At 46.8% G+C, this 20,316-nt stretch overlaps 1 protein-coding gene across 4 annotated transcripts; it reads left to right on the top strand.

Moving 5' to 3' along the window:
• The first annotated feature begins 3,685 nt into the window (after nt 1-3,685).
• On the top strand, nt 3,686-20,272 carry Ggcx (gamma-glutamyl carboxylase). Of its 4 annotated transcripts, none has more exons than XM_060383529.1 (15): nt 3,686-3,890; nt 4,079-4,249; nt 7,473-7,631; nt 7,926-8,091; nt 11,267-11,345; nt 12,871-12,977; nt 13,459-13,622; nt 14,139-14,404; nt 14,559-14,690; nt 15,683-15,834; nt 16,256-16,425; nt 16,585-16,715; nt 17,121-17,268; nt 17,419-17,614; nt 17,835-20,272. In XM_060383529.1, exons 1-15 carry the CDS (start codon nt 3,812-3,814, stop codon nt 18,025-18,027), a joined length of 2,313 nt encoding a protein of 770 aa, XP_060239512.1. In that variant the 5' UTR covers nt 3,686-3,811; the 3' UTR covers nt 18,028-20,272. The 4 variants fall into 4 exon arrangements, with proteins under 4 accessions (XP_060239512.1, XP_021509729.1, XP_060239511.1 ...); XM_021654054.2 differs by having other exon boundaries at nt 3,687-3,854; XM_060383528.1 differs by lacking the exon at nt 3,686-3,890 and having other exon boundaries at nt 3,897-4,249.
• The last annotated feature ends 44 nt before the right edge of the window (nt 20,273-20,316 follow it).

Genomic DNA, 20,316 nt, shown 5'->3' with positions numbered 1-20,316 from the left:
AAGGGCACTGGATCCCCTAGAACTTTGTTACATGAAACCATGATGTAATTCACCTGACATGAATGCTAAGATCCAGTTCTGGTCTTTTGTAAGAGCAGCAATTGTCCTTAATCACTAAACCATCTCTCTGACCACCCTCTAATCCATTAAAAGAATTTTTTTTTTCTGAATCTTGAGCAACTGTTCTCTTGTAACTGCTTTGCAATCCCTCAAAGCTGTTTTTGTCTAAGGCTGGAAGAGCTAAGTTCTCCATATGTGCATGTGAATGAATGGACAGAGATTAACAAAAGCAAAATTTAAAAAGATGAGGTCTGACAGGAGAACAGCCAGAAAAAAAGATCAAAGCAAAAATGGTGACTTAAAATTCATTCCACCTAGAATTCAGGTTATTTCACCTTTAGGATCTTGCTACATGGCCTTCGTCTGAGTCTGTTCTTGAAATATTCTGGGTCTGCTTTATAGACGCCGGCAGCCTCTAGGGGGTCATCTGGGTCTGGATCACAAGGCAGCGAACAAATAGATTAAAGAACTTTACAGACAGTTCAAGAGAGGTTGGAGAGTTAACTGCACTTGCTGCTCTTCTAGAACTCCAGTCAGGTCCTAACACACCCAGTGGGCAGCTGATTTACTGCCTGTAAATCCAGCTCCAGGGGATCCATAGGCATACACATGCCATGCATGTCACACACACACACACACACACATTAAAAAAAATAGTTAAAACAGAAAAATGCTGTGACTTTACAGTGTCAAGACAAATGCTACTATGACTGTGATTATCTGAATGATTATTTATTTATTTATTTATTTAGAGACAGGGTTTCTCTGTGTAGCTCTGGTTGTCCTGGAACTTGCTGTGTAGACCAGGCTGGCCTCAAACTCACAGAGACCCTCCTGCCTCTGCTTTCTAAGTGCTGGGATTAAAGGTGTGGGCCACTACTACTAGCCTGATAAATTCTTGTTAAAAATGCAACCTTAGGTGACTTGAAGGGATAGCCTGTAGGGAAATTAATTGTTGAAAAGAACTTAGCACTCTGATATGGGATATCGTCATGTCCCATAACTGTAGCTTGCCGAGGAAACAGAGCAACAGGACCTAAAGGGCACTGTACTGCAGGATTGCTGCACAGATCCAGGGAGCAGATCCGGGCTACTTCCTTACTAATCTGCTTCAGAGGCAGTTTGTGCTTTCATGGGAGTTCTCTGTGTCTCAATGTGTGCTCAAAAATTTTTAAAAATATTTCATTTTTTTCTGTTTATGAATGGTTTACCTGCATGCATATGTATCATGTGTGTGCCTGATGCCTACAAAGGCTGGAAGAGGACATCAGAGCCTTTGGCACCAGAGTTTTACAGATGGTCTGAGCCATACCATGGGTGCTGGGAATCAAAGCCAGGTCCTCTGGAAGAGCAGCCAGGGCTTTTAACCAATGAGCCATCTTTCCAGGCTCTATTCCGACAGGGAAGGACTGTCTTCATTTCACACTAGCTTTGCCATGAAGTGTCTGGGCTCTGAGGAGGCCTGTCTCTTGAGGACCTAATGGTTGGGTAAAAAATATACTACAGAAAATTTTCTACAGAAAAGTAAGTATATTTTGTGCTGGATCAAACACAAGGCCTTATGCATGCGAGGCCAGTGATCTGTTGAGTTACAGATGTAATTTACGTAAACATGTAATAACTTTTTAATTGTATTTGAATAAATCAACACATGCATGTATATGTGTATGTTATATAACTTTGTTTGTTTGTTTGTTTTTGGTTTTAGATAGGTTGGTCTGGGACTTACTGAGAACAACCTTGAACTCACGATACCTTCTGAGTGTTGGGGCTCCAGGCTTGCTCTACCACATTTAGCACTGACGTGTATTTTTGAAATATGTTTTTATTTTTAGTTGTGTGGGTGTATATGTTTGTATGAGGGAATTGTGCACACGATTACAGATGCCCTCAGAGGCCAGTGGCCTGAAATGCCCTAGGAACTGGAGTTAAAGACCGTCCTGAGCTGCCTAATGAGGACACTGGGACCCAAACTCAGTTTCTCTACAAGAGGAAGATCATGCATGCTCTGAACTGCCGCCATCTCTCCATCCCTAGATACTCTCAATGTAAAGCCTTCAAAACAGGGGCTGGAGAGATGCTCAGCTGCCAAGAGAACTTGCTGCTCAGCAGAGGACACAGTCTGTTCCCACACCACATACCGGGGCTCAGAACTCATTGAAAGTCCAGCTATAGGTGTCCTGATGTCCTCTTTTGGTCCTCTTTGGGGGACCTGCACACAGATGGCATACAGACACACAAATATGCGCATAAATAAAAAGAAATCTTCAAAAACTCCTTCAAAGCTGAGGTTGCAGCTCAGCAGTACAGTGCTTGCAGTGTATACGATTTGGGTCTGATCCTCAGCATCACACACGCACACACACGCACACACAGAGGAAAAGGAGGAGCAGCAGCAATGAGTCATAGCACATGTCTGTAATACCAGGACTGGGGAGGTAGAAGCAATAGGATCAATAGTAACCTTCGACTAGAGTGTTTGAGCCAGCCTAGGCTACCTGAAACCCCATCTCAAAACAAAACCAAATTAAACACAAAAACTAGTTTCCTTTATCTCCAACAGTGCAAGTGTCCTGAGATCAAAATGTCGGTGAGCCATTCTATTCTGGGATGCTTTTCCTTAGCCTGTGGGCCAACTCCAACAATACAACTGTGCTCAAAACCCTCTGACTGACGTCTGGATCCACAGCGCGTGTTCCGTATCTCTCCTTCGGCCATTCTGTTGTTTTACAAGGCTGCTGCTTTCAAGTTTAGGGGTTCTTCTAGTACAGAAAGGATTGGTGCACCAGCCTTAAGCAGGAGCAGTTCTTTCTTAACCCTTTCCACGTCTGTGGAAAGGTCCACCCCTTTGCACCAAGCAACTTTTTTGGGGGTGGGGATGGGGTTCCGGGTGGGGAATTGGGAGGGACGTTCAAACCTGCAGACGCCTGATGGGGCCTGGGAAGGACACAAGGAGGTTAGGAAAGTATGATTCTTAGTCTTGTAATCCTAACGTGTGAGAGACAGAGGCCGAAGGATCGCCGGGAGGTCGAGGCAAACCCAGCATGGTAGTGAGTGCCTTTAATCCCAGCACTGCGAAGGCAGAGGCCGGTGGATCTGTCAAGTCTGAGGCCACCTGGTCTACACAAGCGCGTTCCAGGAAGGCCAGGGCTACAAAAAGAGATCCTGTCTCAAAGCAACAACAAAACAGAGGCGAGAGGTAGGGGGTGAAGCTCAAGTACGTGATGGGTAGCTAGCATAGATCTTGTTCCGGGAACGGTCACTGGTCACTCCTCCCTCACAAGGCCAAGGCTGGATTTAGCAAGCCCTTCAGTCCCTGCGCTGCCCGTCCGCAAAACCCCTCGCGCCACCACCCTCTCGGGTTCAGCCCTCAGCTCAGGACTCTCCGCCCCCGCCCCGCCCCCTCACCCTACACCACCCCTCACAACCTCCCCGCCCCTCGCCTCGCCCCGCCCCCTCACCCTACACCACCCCTCACAACCTCCCCGCCCCGTCCTCGCCTCGCCCCGCCTCTAACCCTACACCACCCCTCACAACCTTCCCGCCCCGCCCCCTCAGCGCGCTCCGCCCCCTCACTCCTAGCCCCGGCTCAGGAGTCCTCCCTCGCGAGTGCCGGCCTCACTACGGTGCCGGCGCTTTCCGGCCTGCCGCGCGGGCGCTGACGTGTCGAGGAGGCGGAGCCTAAGGGTGCAAAGTCTTAGGGCTCCTCTCGCTCGGACGCGGCAGCGGAGGCTCAGCTACCCCTGCAGTCATGGCTGTGCGCCGCACCTCGGCACCGGCCGCTCCCGCCTCAGGTAGGCTGAGGGCTGGCCAGAGAGATGGTGGTGCAGGTGAGGAAGGGGCTTATTGAGAGAGATGGCGGCGTGTGGGGAGACCGTGCGAGGATCCTGGAGGAGGCCCTGCGATCCAGAAGCTTGCAGTAGCGGGATCAGGAGAAGCCAGTGGGTGGAGACCCTAGGCTGTAGGGACTGCGGTTTTCCTACGCACAGCACACATTTTCCCCACTTTTTGGTTGTAGATAAAGTACAGAAAAACAAGTCAGCACGGACATCAGGGCTCAGACAGGGCAGCCGAACGGAGAAACTTTTAGGGTTTGAATGGACAGATTTATCTAGCTGGCAGAGTGTCGTGACCCTGCTTAACCGACCAACGGACCCAGCAAACCTGGCTGTCTTTCGTTTTCTCTTTGGTAAGTCCATTTTATGGATGGGGACCATTTGGTGGTGGTGGTGGGAAAATGGCATTCTACCTATGTTTAGGATTTATTACTATTTTGTTTTTGTGTGTGTTCGTTTGCTTTCCATTACTGTAATAAAAACACCATGCCGAAAACTCAACCTCGGAAAGTTAGCTTTATTTCAGCTTACAGTTGTAATCCATCATGAAGGGAAGTCAGGGCAGGAGTCTGGAGACCAGAACCGAAGAAGAGGCCAATGAAGGAACTTTGCTGTTGGCTTTTTCCTCTAGCTTGCTCAGCCTGTTTTCTTGTGCTGCTGCGGTCGCCTGCTCAGGGATGGCACTGCTCACAGTAGGCCGTGCCCTCCCACATCAATTCTTACAGGCCGGTCTGTTTGACGAATTCCCTCAATTGAGGTTCCTCTAGCTTGTTCTAAGTTGACAAAGATTAACCAGGTCATCTCTGTGACTGTGAGCTAGGTGTGCCTGTAGAAGCCAGAAGGGTTAGATTCCCTGGGGCTGGAAGACTTAAAGGCAATTGTGAGCTGCTTGGTCTGGGTGCTGGGAACCAAACTCTGGTCCTTTGGAAGATCAGTGCATGCTCTTAACTGCTGATACAGCCTCTCCAATCTAATTGCCTATTTCTTAGCTACTTCATAGATGCTCTTTCTCTTAGAGCGGAGATACTGGAATAATGGAAGACTTTGAAAGTTTAGAATCAGACCTGGGCTGGGTGTTGGTGGCGCACACCTTTAACCCCAGCACTCGGGGAGGCAAAGGCAGGCCGATCTCTGTGAATTCAAGGCCAGCTTGGTCTACAAAGCCAGTCCAGGACAGCCAGTGCTACAGAGAAACCCTGTCTCAAAAAACTAAAAAATAAATAAATTAGAATCAGACCTGGCCTTTCACCTTCAGTTAAGTTAGTGTTCAGAAATCCTTTGATCTGAGGCTATGTAGGATACATGGAGTTGAAGAATGGGTACCTGCCTGCGCATGTGGGTGCATGTAGGCCAGAGGTCAGTGTCAGGTGTTGTCCTTAATCATTCTCCACATTTTTTTTTTTTTTTTTTTTGAGTCAGGGTCTCTCCTAACCTGGAGCTCAGCAATTTAGTTAGACTTGCTGGCCTGCAAGCCCCAGGGATCATCATACTGTCCCCCTGCCTCCACCACACTGAAATCGCTAGCTACTGTGCCGTGCTTTTTACATGAGTTCTAGTGATCTGAGCTCAGGATTTTGAAAAGGTCTCGTTACATAGAGCAGGCTTGGCTTGCTTTTGGAGTGCTAGGGTTCCAAACACCGTCACACTGACAAGGAGCCCATTTTGTTCATATCATGAGGCTGCTCAGGGGCTGTGCTAAGCACTTCAGAGGAACAGCCAGGAAAACAGCGCACAGTGTTGCAGATGGGCCGAGATAGTACTCCAGGAGTTTCCAGCAGGGCAGGGGGAAGGGAGCTTTTGCTCCCTGGAGACCTTTTTAGATGTTAGAACTTTCAGAGGGGAGGAATAGGCGGTTGCTAGCCTCTGTGCTGGTACCAGGACGCATTAGAGGCCCTGTAATGAATGGGTAAATATCCCTATTGACAATTAACCAGACTGGCTAATGCAACTGCTCCTGGGATTGAGAAACCCTGCCTGAACTCTAGCTGGCTTTCAGATCTGAGTGTCCCTTATTTATCTTAGTGTGTTGACCAAATACCACTGCTTTCCTGGGTGTGTCAGGAGGCAAAAAAAAAAAAAAAATGCTCAGAAGTCCCTCCTGGAACACTCTTATAGCTCAGTGAGGGTGTATCTTTATAGATGTAACCACTTGAACCCAAGTTTCTAAGTGTGTACATTGGTCTTATTTAATGTTATCTGCAACCTTGTGACATTTTGGTATTGTTTGTCTTGTACATTGTTTGTTTTATTTTTTGAGACAGGCTCTCACTGTCCCGAATGCACAGTCCTGGATGGCCTGCAACTCACTATGTAGACCAGGCTGGCCTAGAATTCACTTTTCTCTGCTTTCCTCTGCCTCCCCAGTGCTAGATTAAAGGCATGCTAGGAACCCTGACTTGTGAAGTATTTTCTTAAAGATATATTTGTTAGTGTTATAGATTCATAAATATCATACATAAATAAATATGTATTAGTAGATATATTATATATATTATAAACTAATATAATATATTGTATATGTCGGTGAGCCGGATGGAGATGGCTCACCACATCAGCAGGGTACATGTTTCTCTCCTGTAAAGCTTTGTGTGCGCACCTGGGCTGGGGATGGCCCAGGCTTCCTGCACGCTGAGCACGCACACTACCACCAGCCTATATCCCTAAACCCCAGTTCCCACCTTTGTGGAACTTGAAACCGATTGAGGGTGTCTCTCTGATCTAGAGAATTAACAACCATTTTGACAGATCTCTCCCACCTCCTAGATCCATTTTTGTGACCTTTAGACATTTTGAAAAAAAAATTACTTAGCCTGGTACGGTGGCGCACACCTGTAATCCCAGCACTTGGGGAGGCAGAGGCAGGCAGATCTCTGTGAGTTCGAGGCCAACCTGGTCTACAGAGCAAATCCAGGACAGCCAAGGCTATAGAGAAACCCTGTCTCAAAAAAAAAAAAAAAAGAAGAAGATTACTTATCATATACGCAGGGCTTTGTGTGTGGTGGGTGTATTTAATTTTTTTCCATATGTGTGTGCGTGTGTGTGAGAGTATATGCTGCTACAACTGGTATTGCCTGTATGTGAGCAGAGGCCAGAAAATGATCCGTCACATTCCTCTAATTCCTTTGAGGCAGAATCTCTCCCTGAGCCCCTGAGGCTTGCAGTTTCTTAGCAGGTGGGAAGCCAGTAAGTCAGCAAGCCTCCTGTTACTGCCCCTTTCGCTGCTGCAATTACTGATGTGCACGGGGTTCCCAGCTTGTTATGTGCTCGCTGGGATCTGATCTGCAGTCCTTCTGGTTGCTCAGTTGAGCCGCCTCGCGTTCTCCCCACCCCCGCACGAAGTGTGATTGTTACAGGTGTGAATCTTCTCACAGAGCTTTAGGATTGTCACACCACTCGACTAGCACCTCGCTTAGCACAGAACAGGCTCTGCACTAATAGTGGTGACTATTAAGTTTTTCTGAGACAAGGTTTTTCTGTTTACCTCAGGCTGGAATTCACGTGTGGGGCTGTGCATGCTTAGCACTCTGTCTTGCTTCCCTCTGCCTAACAGTTGTCTTCCCCTGCTTGCTTTCACAGCATTCTTGATGCTCCTGGACATTCCCCAGGAACGGGGCCTTAGCTCCCTGGACCGAAAATACTTGGATGGGCTGGATGTGTGCCGTTTCCCCTTGCTGGATGCCTTACGCCCACTGCCACTTGACTGGATGTATCTTGTCTACACCATCATGTTTCTGGGTGAGGGGAACTGGGTGCTGGGGCTCTGAACCAGGGAATATTGACTGGCCTGTCAGACACTCACCAGAAGCATGCTGGTGAACCAAGTCACTGGATGTTTGTATTACTTCTGCTGTGATTCGGTTTCACGCTGCTCATCTGTGTCATGTGATCCGTCATGACCCCATAACTCTTCTTCCGTTTAGTTCTCTGCCTGGTTATAAAATGCCTGCTGACTCTTCTTAATTTCAGTCCCAGGGAAGCTGGGCCTGTTGTGACACTTTGACCTTGAATCCTCTCCTCACAAACCCCCAGGGGCACTGGGCATGATGCTGGGCCTGTGCTACCGGCTGAGCTGTGTGTTATTCCTGCTACCATACTGGTATGTGTTTCTCCTGGACAAGACCTCGTGGAACAACCACTCCTATCTGTATGGCTTGTTGGCCTTTCAGTTGACATTCATGGATGCAAACCACTACTGGTATGTAGTAGCCTTGGGAACTAGAGGGAAGATGTGTCTGAGTCAGGATGCTTACCAGAGAGATAGGGGTCCACTGAAGCCTTAGAAATTGACCCATAGCACAATTTTATTGGTGTTTTGGGTTTTGTGGGGAGAAGGGGGCTTGAAGTGAGATATGTATTGCTGTATCTCAGGCTGGTCTTGAACTCACTCTGTAGTCTAGTCTGACCTTGAACTTGTTCTCCTGTACTAGCCTCCTGAGTGCTAGAATTGTGGGTTTGAGCCTTCGTGCTCAGTAGACAGTAGTATTTAACCAAGTTTAACAAAGTCTGGTTATGAGATCATGCTTTGACTTAGGGGAACCTGTTCTCACTTTTTCCCACGTGGGTTCTGGGGACCCAGCTCAGGTCAGTAGGCTTGATGTGAGTAACAGTATCTGCCCAGCTTCTCAGCTGTATTGCTTGCCTGACTTGGGTGGATTTGGGAAGGGGTAGGACCAGCAGGTTGATTGCAGAGACACAGGAAAATGGCTCCATTCCACCCCTTTCCTTTCTCCATATCTCTCTAGGTACCTTGATGTACCACTCCTGTAATCCTCTTAGAAGAAGAGAAGACTAAAGCCAGACATAGCTGTTTACAGACACTCCTGGGGTGCAGACTTTACTTTCTGTGTGTGAGCCCAGAAAAGCAGAATTAGAGCCAAACGTAGAAGTTGCTGTGAGGTGGAAATGATAGCAGAAACCAAGAGGAGAGGGGCCACCAGCGTTGCTCAGCAGTGCTGTCCTAGGAGAAAGTAACCACTCCATCTCTGGCCTAGGTGACCATCTCTTAGTGGTGGTGGGGACAAGCCTTGGAGCCAGGGTGGTGGTGCCCCAAGACCTTAAGGAGACTTTTCCATTGTTTAGTGAGTCATAGGCGTGGATCATGATGAGCCAGATGGAGACGGCTCACCACATCAGCAGGGTACATGTTTCCTGTAAAGCTTTGTGTGCGCACCTGGGCTGGGGATGGCCCAGGCTTCCTGCACGCTGAGCACGCGCACTACCACCAGCCTACAACCCCAAACCCCAGTTCCCACCTTTGTGGAACTTGAAACCAATTGAGGGTGTCTCTCTGATCTAGAGAAGTAACAGCCGTTCTGACAGATCTCTTCACCTCCTAGTTACTCTTTTTGACTTTTAGACAATTTGAAATAGTCAGGGCTTTGTCTGCAGCAGGCATATTTAATTTTTTTTCCTCTAATTAAAACCCTATGAAGGGGCTGGAGAGATGGCCTGGCAGCTGAGAGCACTAGCTGCACTTTCAGACTTCTGGGTTCAGTTCAACTACCTAGCACCCATATGGCAGTTCACAACTGTCTGTGATTACAGTTCTAGAAGATCTGACATACATGACAGATACACACGGAGGCAGAACACCAGAACACATAAATTCAAAACAAAACAAAACTGAGACAGCTCTCTGAGGACTCAGGTTTAGTTGCTCATGCCCAGCACTGTGGGATGCTGAGGCAAGAGGATTGCTTTGAAGGAGAGGCCAGCCTGGGCTATATATATAATGAGACCTTGTCTCAAAACAAACAAACATGAGGTCCCTAGCGCTGAACTGGTTTTGTAGATGAAGAAGACTTGGGGGAAATGAAGAATCTGCCTGAGTTCACACAGCAGGACGGAAACAAAGAGGCCCATTCCTTGACTGCGTGTCTCGTGTATTTGACCACAGTGTATACCACTTCTCCCTAACGTCTTCCTGCTTGGTGTCTGCCTCAGAATGCATCTGCTGTTAGTAGCCTGGTGTTCCGAGTTCTCTCAGGATGAAATTTAAAGTCAGGAGTCCTCTAGCATTGGATCCTGGCATCCAGTTTTATAAATGTTAATCTGTGCTCTGCAATATCCGGAAAGATGTGGGTGTTACTTTGCTGGGGAGCATTTGATTTGTTTACGTCTTTTGTTTTGTTTTGTTTTGAGACACAGTTTTCCTAGGTAGTCCTAGAACTTGCTATGTAGACCAGGCTGGCCTCAGACTCCCGGGGATCTGCTGGCCTCTGCCTCCTGCGCACTGAGGCTGAAAGTGTGTGCACCACGCCCAGCCTGTTTTTATTTTTTAGTTGTATTATTATTAGTGTGGGGTGGGAGCCCAGGGTAGAGGAGCAAGGGGTGCATGTCATGGTGCATGTGCAGAGGCCGGAAGGCAACCCACCTTTTGTGGGCTCCAGGAAGTAACTCAGAGTGCTGAGCTGAGCCGGTTCTCCAGCCACTCCTTTAGGTTTTTCAATCACTCCCTCAAGTTTGTTCCTCTTCTCACTTCTGTTACAACTTTGAGCCCGGTCTGATTCATTAGGACAAACTGAAGAGTGAGCCAATAGAAACTCTGTGTGTGTGTGTGTGTGTGTGTGTGTGGTTGTTTTGAGTCTGGTTGTTTTGTAGAGATCTGACTGGCTCCAAAGTTTCAGCAGTTCTCCTGCCTCTGCCTCCTGAGGCTGGAATTGTAGGCGTGGGCACACTATGGTCAGCTATACTGAAGTTTCTATTCTTAGGACTTAACACAACAGTTCATTTTCAGTGTTTTTTTTGACATGGTGGTGACAGCATGCCTGTACTACTCTCTTATTCACTTGACCTAGTAGTCAATAAAATATTCAACCCTTTATTATAAGATAGGCCTTGTCCTGGATGATTTTGCCTGATTGTAGGCTATTGCTAGCATTCTGAGAACATTTAATATAGTATATAGGCCGTGATGTGAGAGTCAGTAGGTTATGTATATTAAATACATTTTCAGATTAAGACTCTTTTCATCTTATAATGGCTCTATTGGGATATTACTCCATCGGCTATAGAACATCTATAGTAGTAGTCTTTCATGATCTTAGTAGCAGTGATCACTGTGACAGTGTACTCATATTGCCAGCCATGATGGCACACTCCTCTAATTCTAGCACTTGGGAAGTAGAGGCAGGAAGATCAGGAGTTCAAGGCCAGTTTCAGCTAGTGAGTTTGAGACCAGTCTGTGATATGAGAAGCTCCCTTGTCAACATGATGTTTCAGGGAGATTTACTCAGGTGTTTCAGAGGGCCTCTCCCAGGACAGGGAGGGAGTGAGAGCTATTTCTGAGATACCTGTGACTGGCCCAAGTGGAGGGTGGGAATGTGGCGGGACCAAGAGACCTTCTCGATGTTTTTACCTCGTTCCCGTAGGTCTGTGGATGGCCTGCTGAATGCTCGAAAGAAAAATGCCCACGTGCCCCTCTGGAACTACACAGTCCTGCGAGGTCAGGTATGGAAGCGTGCGTGTGCCTGCGTGTGTGCGAGCATGTGTGTGTGTTCATGTGAGCGTGTGTGTGTACCCCTTCCACCTGGATTGAGCACAGGGTCTCCATACTTTTGTTGTTTGAGGCTGCCTTTGCCAGGCTAGCTGGCCCATGAGCTTTCAGGGATTTCCTGTCTCCTAGCTTGCTGTAGGAGCTGCAAATACAGACGCACAGTACTGTGCCGTCCTTTACATGGGTCACACTCGGGCCCTCATGCATTTGTGGAGAACGCTTTACCATTGCGCATCTCCCAGCCAAGGTGTAGGATTTCCAGATGGGGAAGGGGCTCCTCTGAGCTGTTATGGTCAGCAATGGTCAGAGGCCCTCTCCTTTTTCTCCCTACATTTTCTTGCTTTGTGTTGTTGTTTTAAGACAGGGTTTCTCTGGATAGCCCTGGCTGTCCCGGAACTCACTCTTTAGACCAAGCTGGCCTTAAACTCAGAGATCCATCTGCCTCTACCTTCTGAGTGCTGGGATCATAGGCATGAGGTACTACCACACAGCTCTTCTTTCTTTTTTTCAAAGAATTATTTATTTATCTAGCCAGGCATGCTTGTACACACTTTAATCTCAGCCCTCAGGGACAGAGGCAGAGGATCTCCGTGAGTCTAAGGCCAGCCTGATGATGATGATGATGATGTGTGTGTGTGTTTGCTTATGCATGTACGTGTACTGTGGCATACATGTGGCGATCAGTGGATAACTCTCGGGAGTTGCTTCTCCCATCTACTTGTGGAGGCCGGGCCTCTCTTGATGTTTCTGCCCTGCTGCACACTGCAGGCTAGCTGACGCACAAGCCTCTAGGTGATGCCCCTGTCTCAGCCTCCCATCACCCTGTAGGAATGATTACAGCTAAACGCCACTGTACCTGCTTTACATGGGTCCCGCGCCTTGACCCGTCAGTGTACTTACACCCACAAAGCCACCTTGTTGGCTCTGGTTATTTCTCTTTCCTTTTGCTAGAAAACTAGATGGGCCCTTCTGTTTTTTCCAATTCCTTAGTCTCCGAGTTTCCACCCCACCATGGAGTGAATCGTACCTTGTCCATATTGGATCAGAATCCTTATGAGAAAGTCACTTCTGTGCTTTTATTACTTTTCCTTTATGCCTAATGTGCCTGGCATAGGTAGAATTCTTTTCTTTAGCTTGTTGGACGAATCTATGAGATGATTAGAGAAATGAATCTGTTCTTTCCTGGGCGTTGGCTGAGATGAGAACTTTTAATGTAATTTTAAGCTTCATTTCTTTTTATTTATGTAAGCATGTGTGCCTGCCTGCCTGCCTGTATGTGTTCCATGAGCATACAGTGCCTACAGAGACCAGAAGATGCCCTGTAACTGGAGTTATGGGCAGTTCTGAGCTGCCCGATGTGGGTGCTGGGAACTACACCCAGGTCCTTTGTAAGAGCGACAAGTGTTCCCAACCACAGAGCTTTCTGCAGAGACACAGAGGGTTTTGCTTACACAGTCCTGCTACATTTTGTGTTTTCAGATCTTCATTGTATATTTCATTGCGGGTGTGAAAAAGCTGGATGCAGACTGGGTTGAGGGCTACTCCATGGAACACTTGTCCCGGCACTGGCTCTTTAGTCCCTTCAAGTGAGTAGAGTCAGGACAGAGGCCTTTTGGGGGGCACAGTTACTGAGTGGGTCACTCATCTGCTGGGTGTCTGTAACCTGTTATCTGATATTCACCTTATCTTCCTCTTCAGCCAGATGCATAGTCCTGTTATTAAAAGTTAAGAGTAATGATATTAAAGGCAATAGATGGTCAAAGAGAAAAATGAATCAGAACTAGGTGACATAATGTCCAACTTTGCTTTCAACTGCTGTGATAAGACCATGACCAAAAACAATTTGGGGAGAAAGGGTTTATTTGGCGCACACATCCAGTCCACCCTAATCATCAGCCATCATTGAGGGAAGCCAGGCAGGAAGGAACTCAGCAGAGTGGGAATCTGGAAGCAGCACTGGGGGGCAGACCTTCATCAGGGACAGGTGCTGCAGCGCCCCCTGCAGTTGTGCTGTGGCTGCTGGGTGCCCAGCTGGCTGGCTCTGGACTTTTGTCCCTGTGTCTGCAGGCTGGTGTTGTCTGAGGAGCTGACGAGCCTGCTGGTGGTACACTGGTGCGGGCTTCTCCTTGACCTCTCAGCTGGCTTCCTGCTCTTTTTTGATGCTTCAAGATCCATTGGCCTCTTTTTCGTGTCCTACTTTCACTGCATGAATTCGCAACTCTTCAGCATAGGTCAGTACCTGCGTGGTGGTGGGCAGCAGTCCCTGTGGGGCTGTGAGGCGTGACTGGAGAGACGTGTTGAGTGCAGGTGGGAGATGGTGATGGGTGCAGGAGCTAGGTTGAACCCAATGCAATGCCTGTGAAGTGGGAATAAGATGAGAGTGCTGGGCTGTGTGGGCGCGGCATGTGGCACAGGGAGGCCTGTGGGAAGCACAGGTTAAGGGTGGGCTGCAGCTCAGCTGCAACAGCGCATCCCTAGGAGACTCAAGGTCCACTCCCAGAACCACAGGGAACCAGATGTGCTGGCGTTCACCTCCACTTCCAGCACTTGGGAAGTAGAGTGAGAAGGATTAGTCAAGGCCATCTTCAGCTGCATACTGAGTTTAGGCCAGCCTTGGCTACATGAGGCTGTCTCTTAAGGAAACAAAGACACAACTCATTAAATTAAAATTCTGTAGAGGCACTCCATAAGGGAAGGTGATGGAGGGAGTCTGGCCATATTGGCATGTTTTCTCCCTGCTTTCCTAGGCATGTTTCCCTACGTCATGCTGGCCAGCAGCCTTCTCTTCTGCTCAACTGAATGGCCTCGAAAGCTGGTAGCCCGATGCTCCAAAAGGCTGCAAGAGCTGCTGCCTGCCAAAGCTGCTCCTCAGCCCAGTGCTTCCTGTGTGTATAAGAGGGGCCGAGCCAAAGCCAGTCAGAAGCCAGGGCTGCGTCACCAGCTGGGAGCTGTCTTCACTCTGCTCTACCTTCTGGAGCAGCTCTTCCTGCCCTATTCCCATTTCCTCACCCAGGTTTGTAACATCCTTACACACGCCGCAGAGGCTGGGTGTGGGCTGTGGCAGATGCTGCGGGATTGGGGAAGGACTTGGCTCTTTAGTCTTCCTTGTTGGAGGATTAGGTGGTCTAAGAAGCATCAAGCGGATGCTGTCTGCTCTCTCTTCCCAGGGTTACAACAACTGGACGAATGGGCTCTACGGCTATTCCTGGGACATGATGGTGCACTCTCGCTCCCACCAGCATATAAAGATCACCTACCGTGATGGCCTCACCGGCGAGCTGGGCTACCTTAACCCTGGGGTGAGACATCTGGTCCTGCCAGTCAGTCCTTCAGAGGCCCCTGGGTCTTACTTTGTCCTACACACACCATGAAGTAAAATAACTTTGGGTCCCTGCACACTCTCCAAAATCAGATGGAAACTTATTTTTTTAATGCTGGACCCAGGGCTGACACGTTAAGCACATAGTCTACCACTGAGCTACAGCCTCATCCTGGAACCTTTGTAATTTTTAAAAAATTGCATGTGTGCGTTCGTTTGTGTGTGAGTGTGTGTATGTACATGAGAGAGACATATGCATGTGGAGTCTACTTTATGGAGTCAGTTCTTTCTGTAGCTTTGTGAGTTCTGGTAATTTAGCAACAGGGTTTCATGGCAAGTGTTTTTAACCTGCTGAACCATCTCATCAGATCTTTTTTTTTTTTTTTTTTTTTTTTTAAAGAAAGATTTATTTATTATGTATACAGTGTTCTGTCTGTACACCAGAAGAGGGCACCAGATCTCATTATAGATGGTTGTGAGCCACCATGTGGTTACTGGGAATTGAACTTTGGACCTCTGGAGTCCACCAGATCATATTTTCAATTATTATTATTTTTTATACTATGGATAGAGATGAGACAGTTTGTCACTGTTTTGAATTAAGATTATGTTTTTTGGGGGCTGGAGAGATGGCTCAGAGGTTAGGAGCAGTGGCTGTTCTTCCAAAGGTCCTGAGTTCAATTCCCAGCAACCACATGGTGGCTCACAACCATCTATAATGAGATCTGGTGCAGGTGTACATGCAGGCAGAAGAATGTATACATAATGAATAAATAAATATTTAAAAACAAGATTATGTTTTGTAAAGGTAAGTAAATACCTAGCAATGAAAAATTTGTCTCTGAAGACAACTTCATTTTTTTTTCTCTCCTGGTCAAATTAGGCAGCAGGCAGAGATCTTTGTGTTATTGGCGGTGCATGTCTTGGAGGTTGACAGTGACACAGTGGGACTAATATGGGGGTTTGGGGCAGGTATTCACACAGAGCCGGCGATGGAAGGATCATGCAGACATGCTGAAGCAATATGCCACTTGCCTGAGCCTCCTACTTCCCAAGTACAATGTCACTGAGCCCCAGATCTACTTTGATATTTGGGTCTCCATCAATGACCGCTTCCAGCAGAGGTGGGCAAGGGGAGCAGAGGCAGGGAAAGATGAAGCACAGTTATTTTTGCCTAGTGAAAAGCTGAGGTCTCCCCAGTTGTCTTGCTTGTACAAGTCTGTTGTCTCTCAGTCTAGTGCATGTCGGGGATCGATCTGGTTGTGGGCATAGCTGGTTGTGTCCAGCAGGGGGCACTATCATCTAGGAGAAAAGTGAACTGGCTGTTTCAGACACTGTTAACACATGCCTTCTCTTCAGGTGGCCACTAACTCACATTCTTTCCCCTTCTCTCTGCCCTGGACTGGCAATAACACATGGACAGCAGCATTTCTCCTTTTGGGAAACCCTATTCCCTCTCTGTGGGTTCAGAGGTGAAAGGAGCAGAACAGAAATTTGGTGGGTGGGTGGCCGTGGCCTCCTCAGAACATGGTTTCTTTTTCTAAGGCTTTTTGACCCTCGTGTGGACATCGTGCAGGCTGTCTGGTCCCCCTTCCAGCGCACACCGTGGGTGCAGCCACTCTTGATGGACTTATCTCCCTGGAGGACCAAGTTACAGGATATTAAGAGCAGTCTGGACAACCACACCGAGGTGGTCTTCATTGCAGATTTCCCCGGTATGAGGAAAGTGAGAGGAGCTTTCCCATCTTTCCATGGCTTCCTTGGCTAGAGACACTGCCTATGATGGGGTAGCGAGGGGGCTGTGTAGGTGAAAGGTGTATTGTCTCTGTTCTCCTGATGTGTGGTGGGATGGTGAATTCTCTTGCCCCTGGCAGGGCTTCACCTGGAGAATTTTGTGAGTGAAGACCTGGGCAACACTAGCATCCAGCTGCTGCAGGGAGAGGTCATTGTGGAATTGGTGGCAGAACAGAAAAACCAGACTCTTCAGGAAGGAGAAAAAATGCAGGTACTTTCTGGGGCTGACAGTGATAAAGGGAATTTAGTACCACAAAACAAGAACTTTAGAAGTGGTATGAAGTTTAGGTGAGCAGGGTTTATTAAAAAAAAAAAAAATCTTTACCAGCACAGTAATGGAAGCATATGGCTGTCAACTTCAGGACTTGGGAGTCTGAGGCAGAAAGACAGAATTCCAGGCTAGCCTGGACTACACAGTGAGACTGAACTCAAAACACTAAACACTGGGAGAGGAAAAAAAAAATGACCCCTGAGGCTGTGAACAACTTTATCTATATTCTGAAGGCTGTTACTTCTGGGTCCAAGACACAGGAAAAGAAAGTGCCCCCAGGATTAGAGTAATGAGCCATAGGCTAGCTAGGGAAGTTAGAATGGGATGTGTCTTTTGTTTCCTCAGTTGCCTGCTGGGGAGTACCATAAAGTCTACACTGTATCATCTAGTCCTTCCTGCTACATGTACATCTATGTCAACACTACTGAGGTTGCGCTGGAGCAAGACCTGGCATATCTGCAAGAATTAAAGGAGAAGGTGGAGAATGGAAGTGGTGAGTGCATGAAAGTCTGCAGTTTCGGAAGTCGGGTTAGAGGACTTAAACCATGAATGGGAGTGCTTGATGCCACCAGTTGTTTGGAAAGGGCTTATCTGAATGAGAGCGGTCCATCTCATTGGTTCCTTTTTGTTGTCTTCTGAACAGAAACAGCGCCCCTGCCTCCAGAACTTCAGCCTCTTTTGGAAGGGGAAGTAAAAGGGGGCCCTGAGCCAACACCTCTGGTCCAGACCTTTCTGAGGCGGCAGCGGAAGCTCCAAGAAATAGAACGCCGGCGAAATAGGCCTTTCCACGAGCGACTACTCCGCTTCTTGCTGCGAAAGTTGTACATCTTTCGACGCAGGTAAGTTTGACTCAAGCATTTGTCCTTGCCATCAGGTGTTTGTAAGTTTGGTTCCTTTGCCTTAGTGAGGGTTAATAGTAGGGACTCACAGGGATCTTAACCCCTCTGTTCTGTTTAACCTCTTCATGGTCATTCCTCTTCTACCCTAAAATCTTGTCAGGCTTTGTTATGTATTAACATAAATTTAGACTTAATGTTTAACTTTTTTTTTTTTTTTCAGCTTCCTGATGACTCGAATTTCACTCCGAAATCTGCTATTAGGCCGCCCTTCCCTAGAGCAGCTAGCCCAAGAGGTGACATATGCAAACTTGCGACCATTTGAACAAGTTGATGAGTCAAGTGCTTCAAAAACTGATTCATCAAATCCTAATCCCTCAGAACCAGATTTTGAGCATGTGCACTCTGAGTTCTGAGAAGTCCAGATGTTCTGTACAGGTGTGGGGTGGTCTGTGCTTATCATCTATGCAAAGGACATTTTTTTTGGAGAAAAATAATCTATTTTGAGACAGGCTTTCACAATACAGCCCAAGTTGGCCTCAAACTCATGGTAGTTCCTCTGCTTCAGCCTTGTGATTACACGTACATCACTAAACATAGGTTTTTTTTTTTTTTCCTCCCTTTACATTTTCTCCCCTTATATGTTAAAGATGACAGGACCCGAGGCAACAGAGAATTTGAATCTCAAGATTGAGGGCTTCTAGGAGCAATAGGAACTATCCTCTTAAAGGATTAATAGTTAACTTTGTTCTTGTTTTTTCAATACAGGGTTTCTCTAACCTGTCTCTGCCTCCCAAGTGCTGGGATTAAAGGCATGGGACATCACTGCCTGGCTTATAATAGTCATTTTTAAGTTGACTGGCTCTTCAGGAAAAGAAACTTTACAACGAACATAGCTGAACCCACGTGCTTGCTCTGTATCTAATACTGTTTAAAGCGGTGTACTTGAATTATCGTATCTAGTACTTTGAGCATTGGCCTTATTTTCACTTTACCTTTGAAGAAAAGAAATCAGATAAAATTTACCCAAAGGCATCCAGGAGTGGGTCGACAATTTTAACTGAAATCTGTTGCCCTATAACCCTGCTGCTTATAATTTTCAGAGCCAGACAGTAAAGCTAAAGTAGCATAGCTTAAAACTCGTGTTAATTCCAAGTGATTAGGATGATCAAATACTAAATGCACAAATTTTTAATGTTTACAGTTCCTATTTGTAGTCAGCAAGTTTTTTAGTGCCATTCAGTGGCAACAGAATAGCAGTACCAAATAGGCTGTACCAGTACCAGATGGCTCTAGTATAAATCACTTAGTGAATGGTATTTCCTTACATTTGTCAAGCCTCATGTCCATCTTCTACTCATCTTATTTTTATCTCTACTACCCCTTTATTCCTTCACCCTTTATACTGGAATCTAGTTAGGGATAAAGCAAGAGGACCACCACCTTTTAAAAAGTCCAGCTTAATGCATAATTGCACAGTTAATGGCCATGCACAGGGAGCTCTCATCATTTCCTAACAGAAAAAAAAACACTAGTTAACATTTTGTTATCTTCCTTTAAAGTAACACTGTGAAATACAACTTGGCACCATATCCTTTCCAAGGTCAGCAGTTTCCTTAACCTGTCATCCTTGGCTAGTAGAGTACTTAAGCTTGTACAAGGACATTGCTCCCATGTTGACTTACTACTATACTTTCCCAAGGAAAATGTTGGAATGAATTAAGTGGAAACGAGATCATTACTTGTTAAGCTGCTTGGGCTAGAGATGGAGCTGTTGATAAAGGGCTAGTCTATTGTGCACAAAGGCCTAGGTTTGGTCCTCACCACTGCCTAAGTGGGGGCTCTGGTGCACATCTGTTGTCTAAGAGGCAAGATCAGCTCAAGACCAGCCTGGGAAGGGAGACCCTATCTGGTTGGAGAAAGTTGTAATAGTATTGCCCAAGAAGTTAGGTTATACAACTAGTATAAGCCTGAGTCCTAGCTTTGAACATCCAGCCAAATTACCCTATTTCACTATCTCTGGCAAATACTTCATGTTTGTTCTTAGACTTGCACTCCTGCTTCTACTTCTGTTCTCCCTGGCTTAAGCTTGTGTTTATGCATTTAATATTTTGGGTTTTTAAGACTTCTAGAGGGGGCAGGGAGATCATGAAGTTCCCAGAACCACCACCCCTTTTCAGGGTTTCTATGCAGTTCTGAATTCAGTAGTCTAGGCTGGCCTCACCTTCAAGATCTGCCTGTCTCAGCCTCTCAGAGTGCTGGGATTAAAGGCATGTGCCACCACTGACTAGCTTGACACCACTTAACTTTCTTTCCCTTTTTTTAAATTAAACTTTTATTTATATTAGTTCATTCACTTTGTATCTCAGCTGTAGCCCCATCCCAATCCCACCCTCCCTCATCTCCAAGTCCATGGATAGCCACTGAACTTTTATCAGATACCATAGCAAGGTTTGTTTGCCATAAACTACAATTTTGGCAAATTAATTACTAATTTAATAAATTTAAAAAGGCTAGCCTTTAACTCAACAATCTACTTGCTTTGGCCACCTGAGTGCTTATCTGGAAGAAAGGCACTTTAAAGCCCATGGACATGTAAGTGTTGATTTCCAGGAGCTCACATTGTTGACTATGAATAAACATTATATGTCCTGACCTCCACATGCGCTGTGATGTATGAACCTGGTTGAAAACTTTTTATTGCT

Source organism: Meriones unguiculatus, chromosome 5 (assembly GCF_030254825.1).
Source record: "Meriones unguiculatus strain TT.TT164.6M chromosome 5, Bangor_MerUng_6.1, whole genome shotgun sequence".
In the NCBI taxonomy this organism is placed as follows: domain Eukaryota; kingdom Metazoa; phylum Chordata; class Mammalia; order Rodentia; family Muridae; genus Meriones; species Meriones unguiculatus.
Note: the sequence above shows the minus strand (reverse complement) of the source record. Positions and strands in the feature narration are given on the sequence as shown.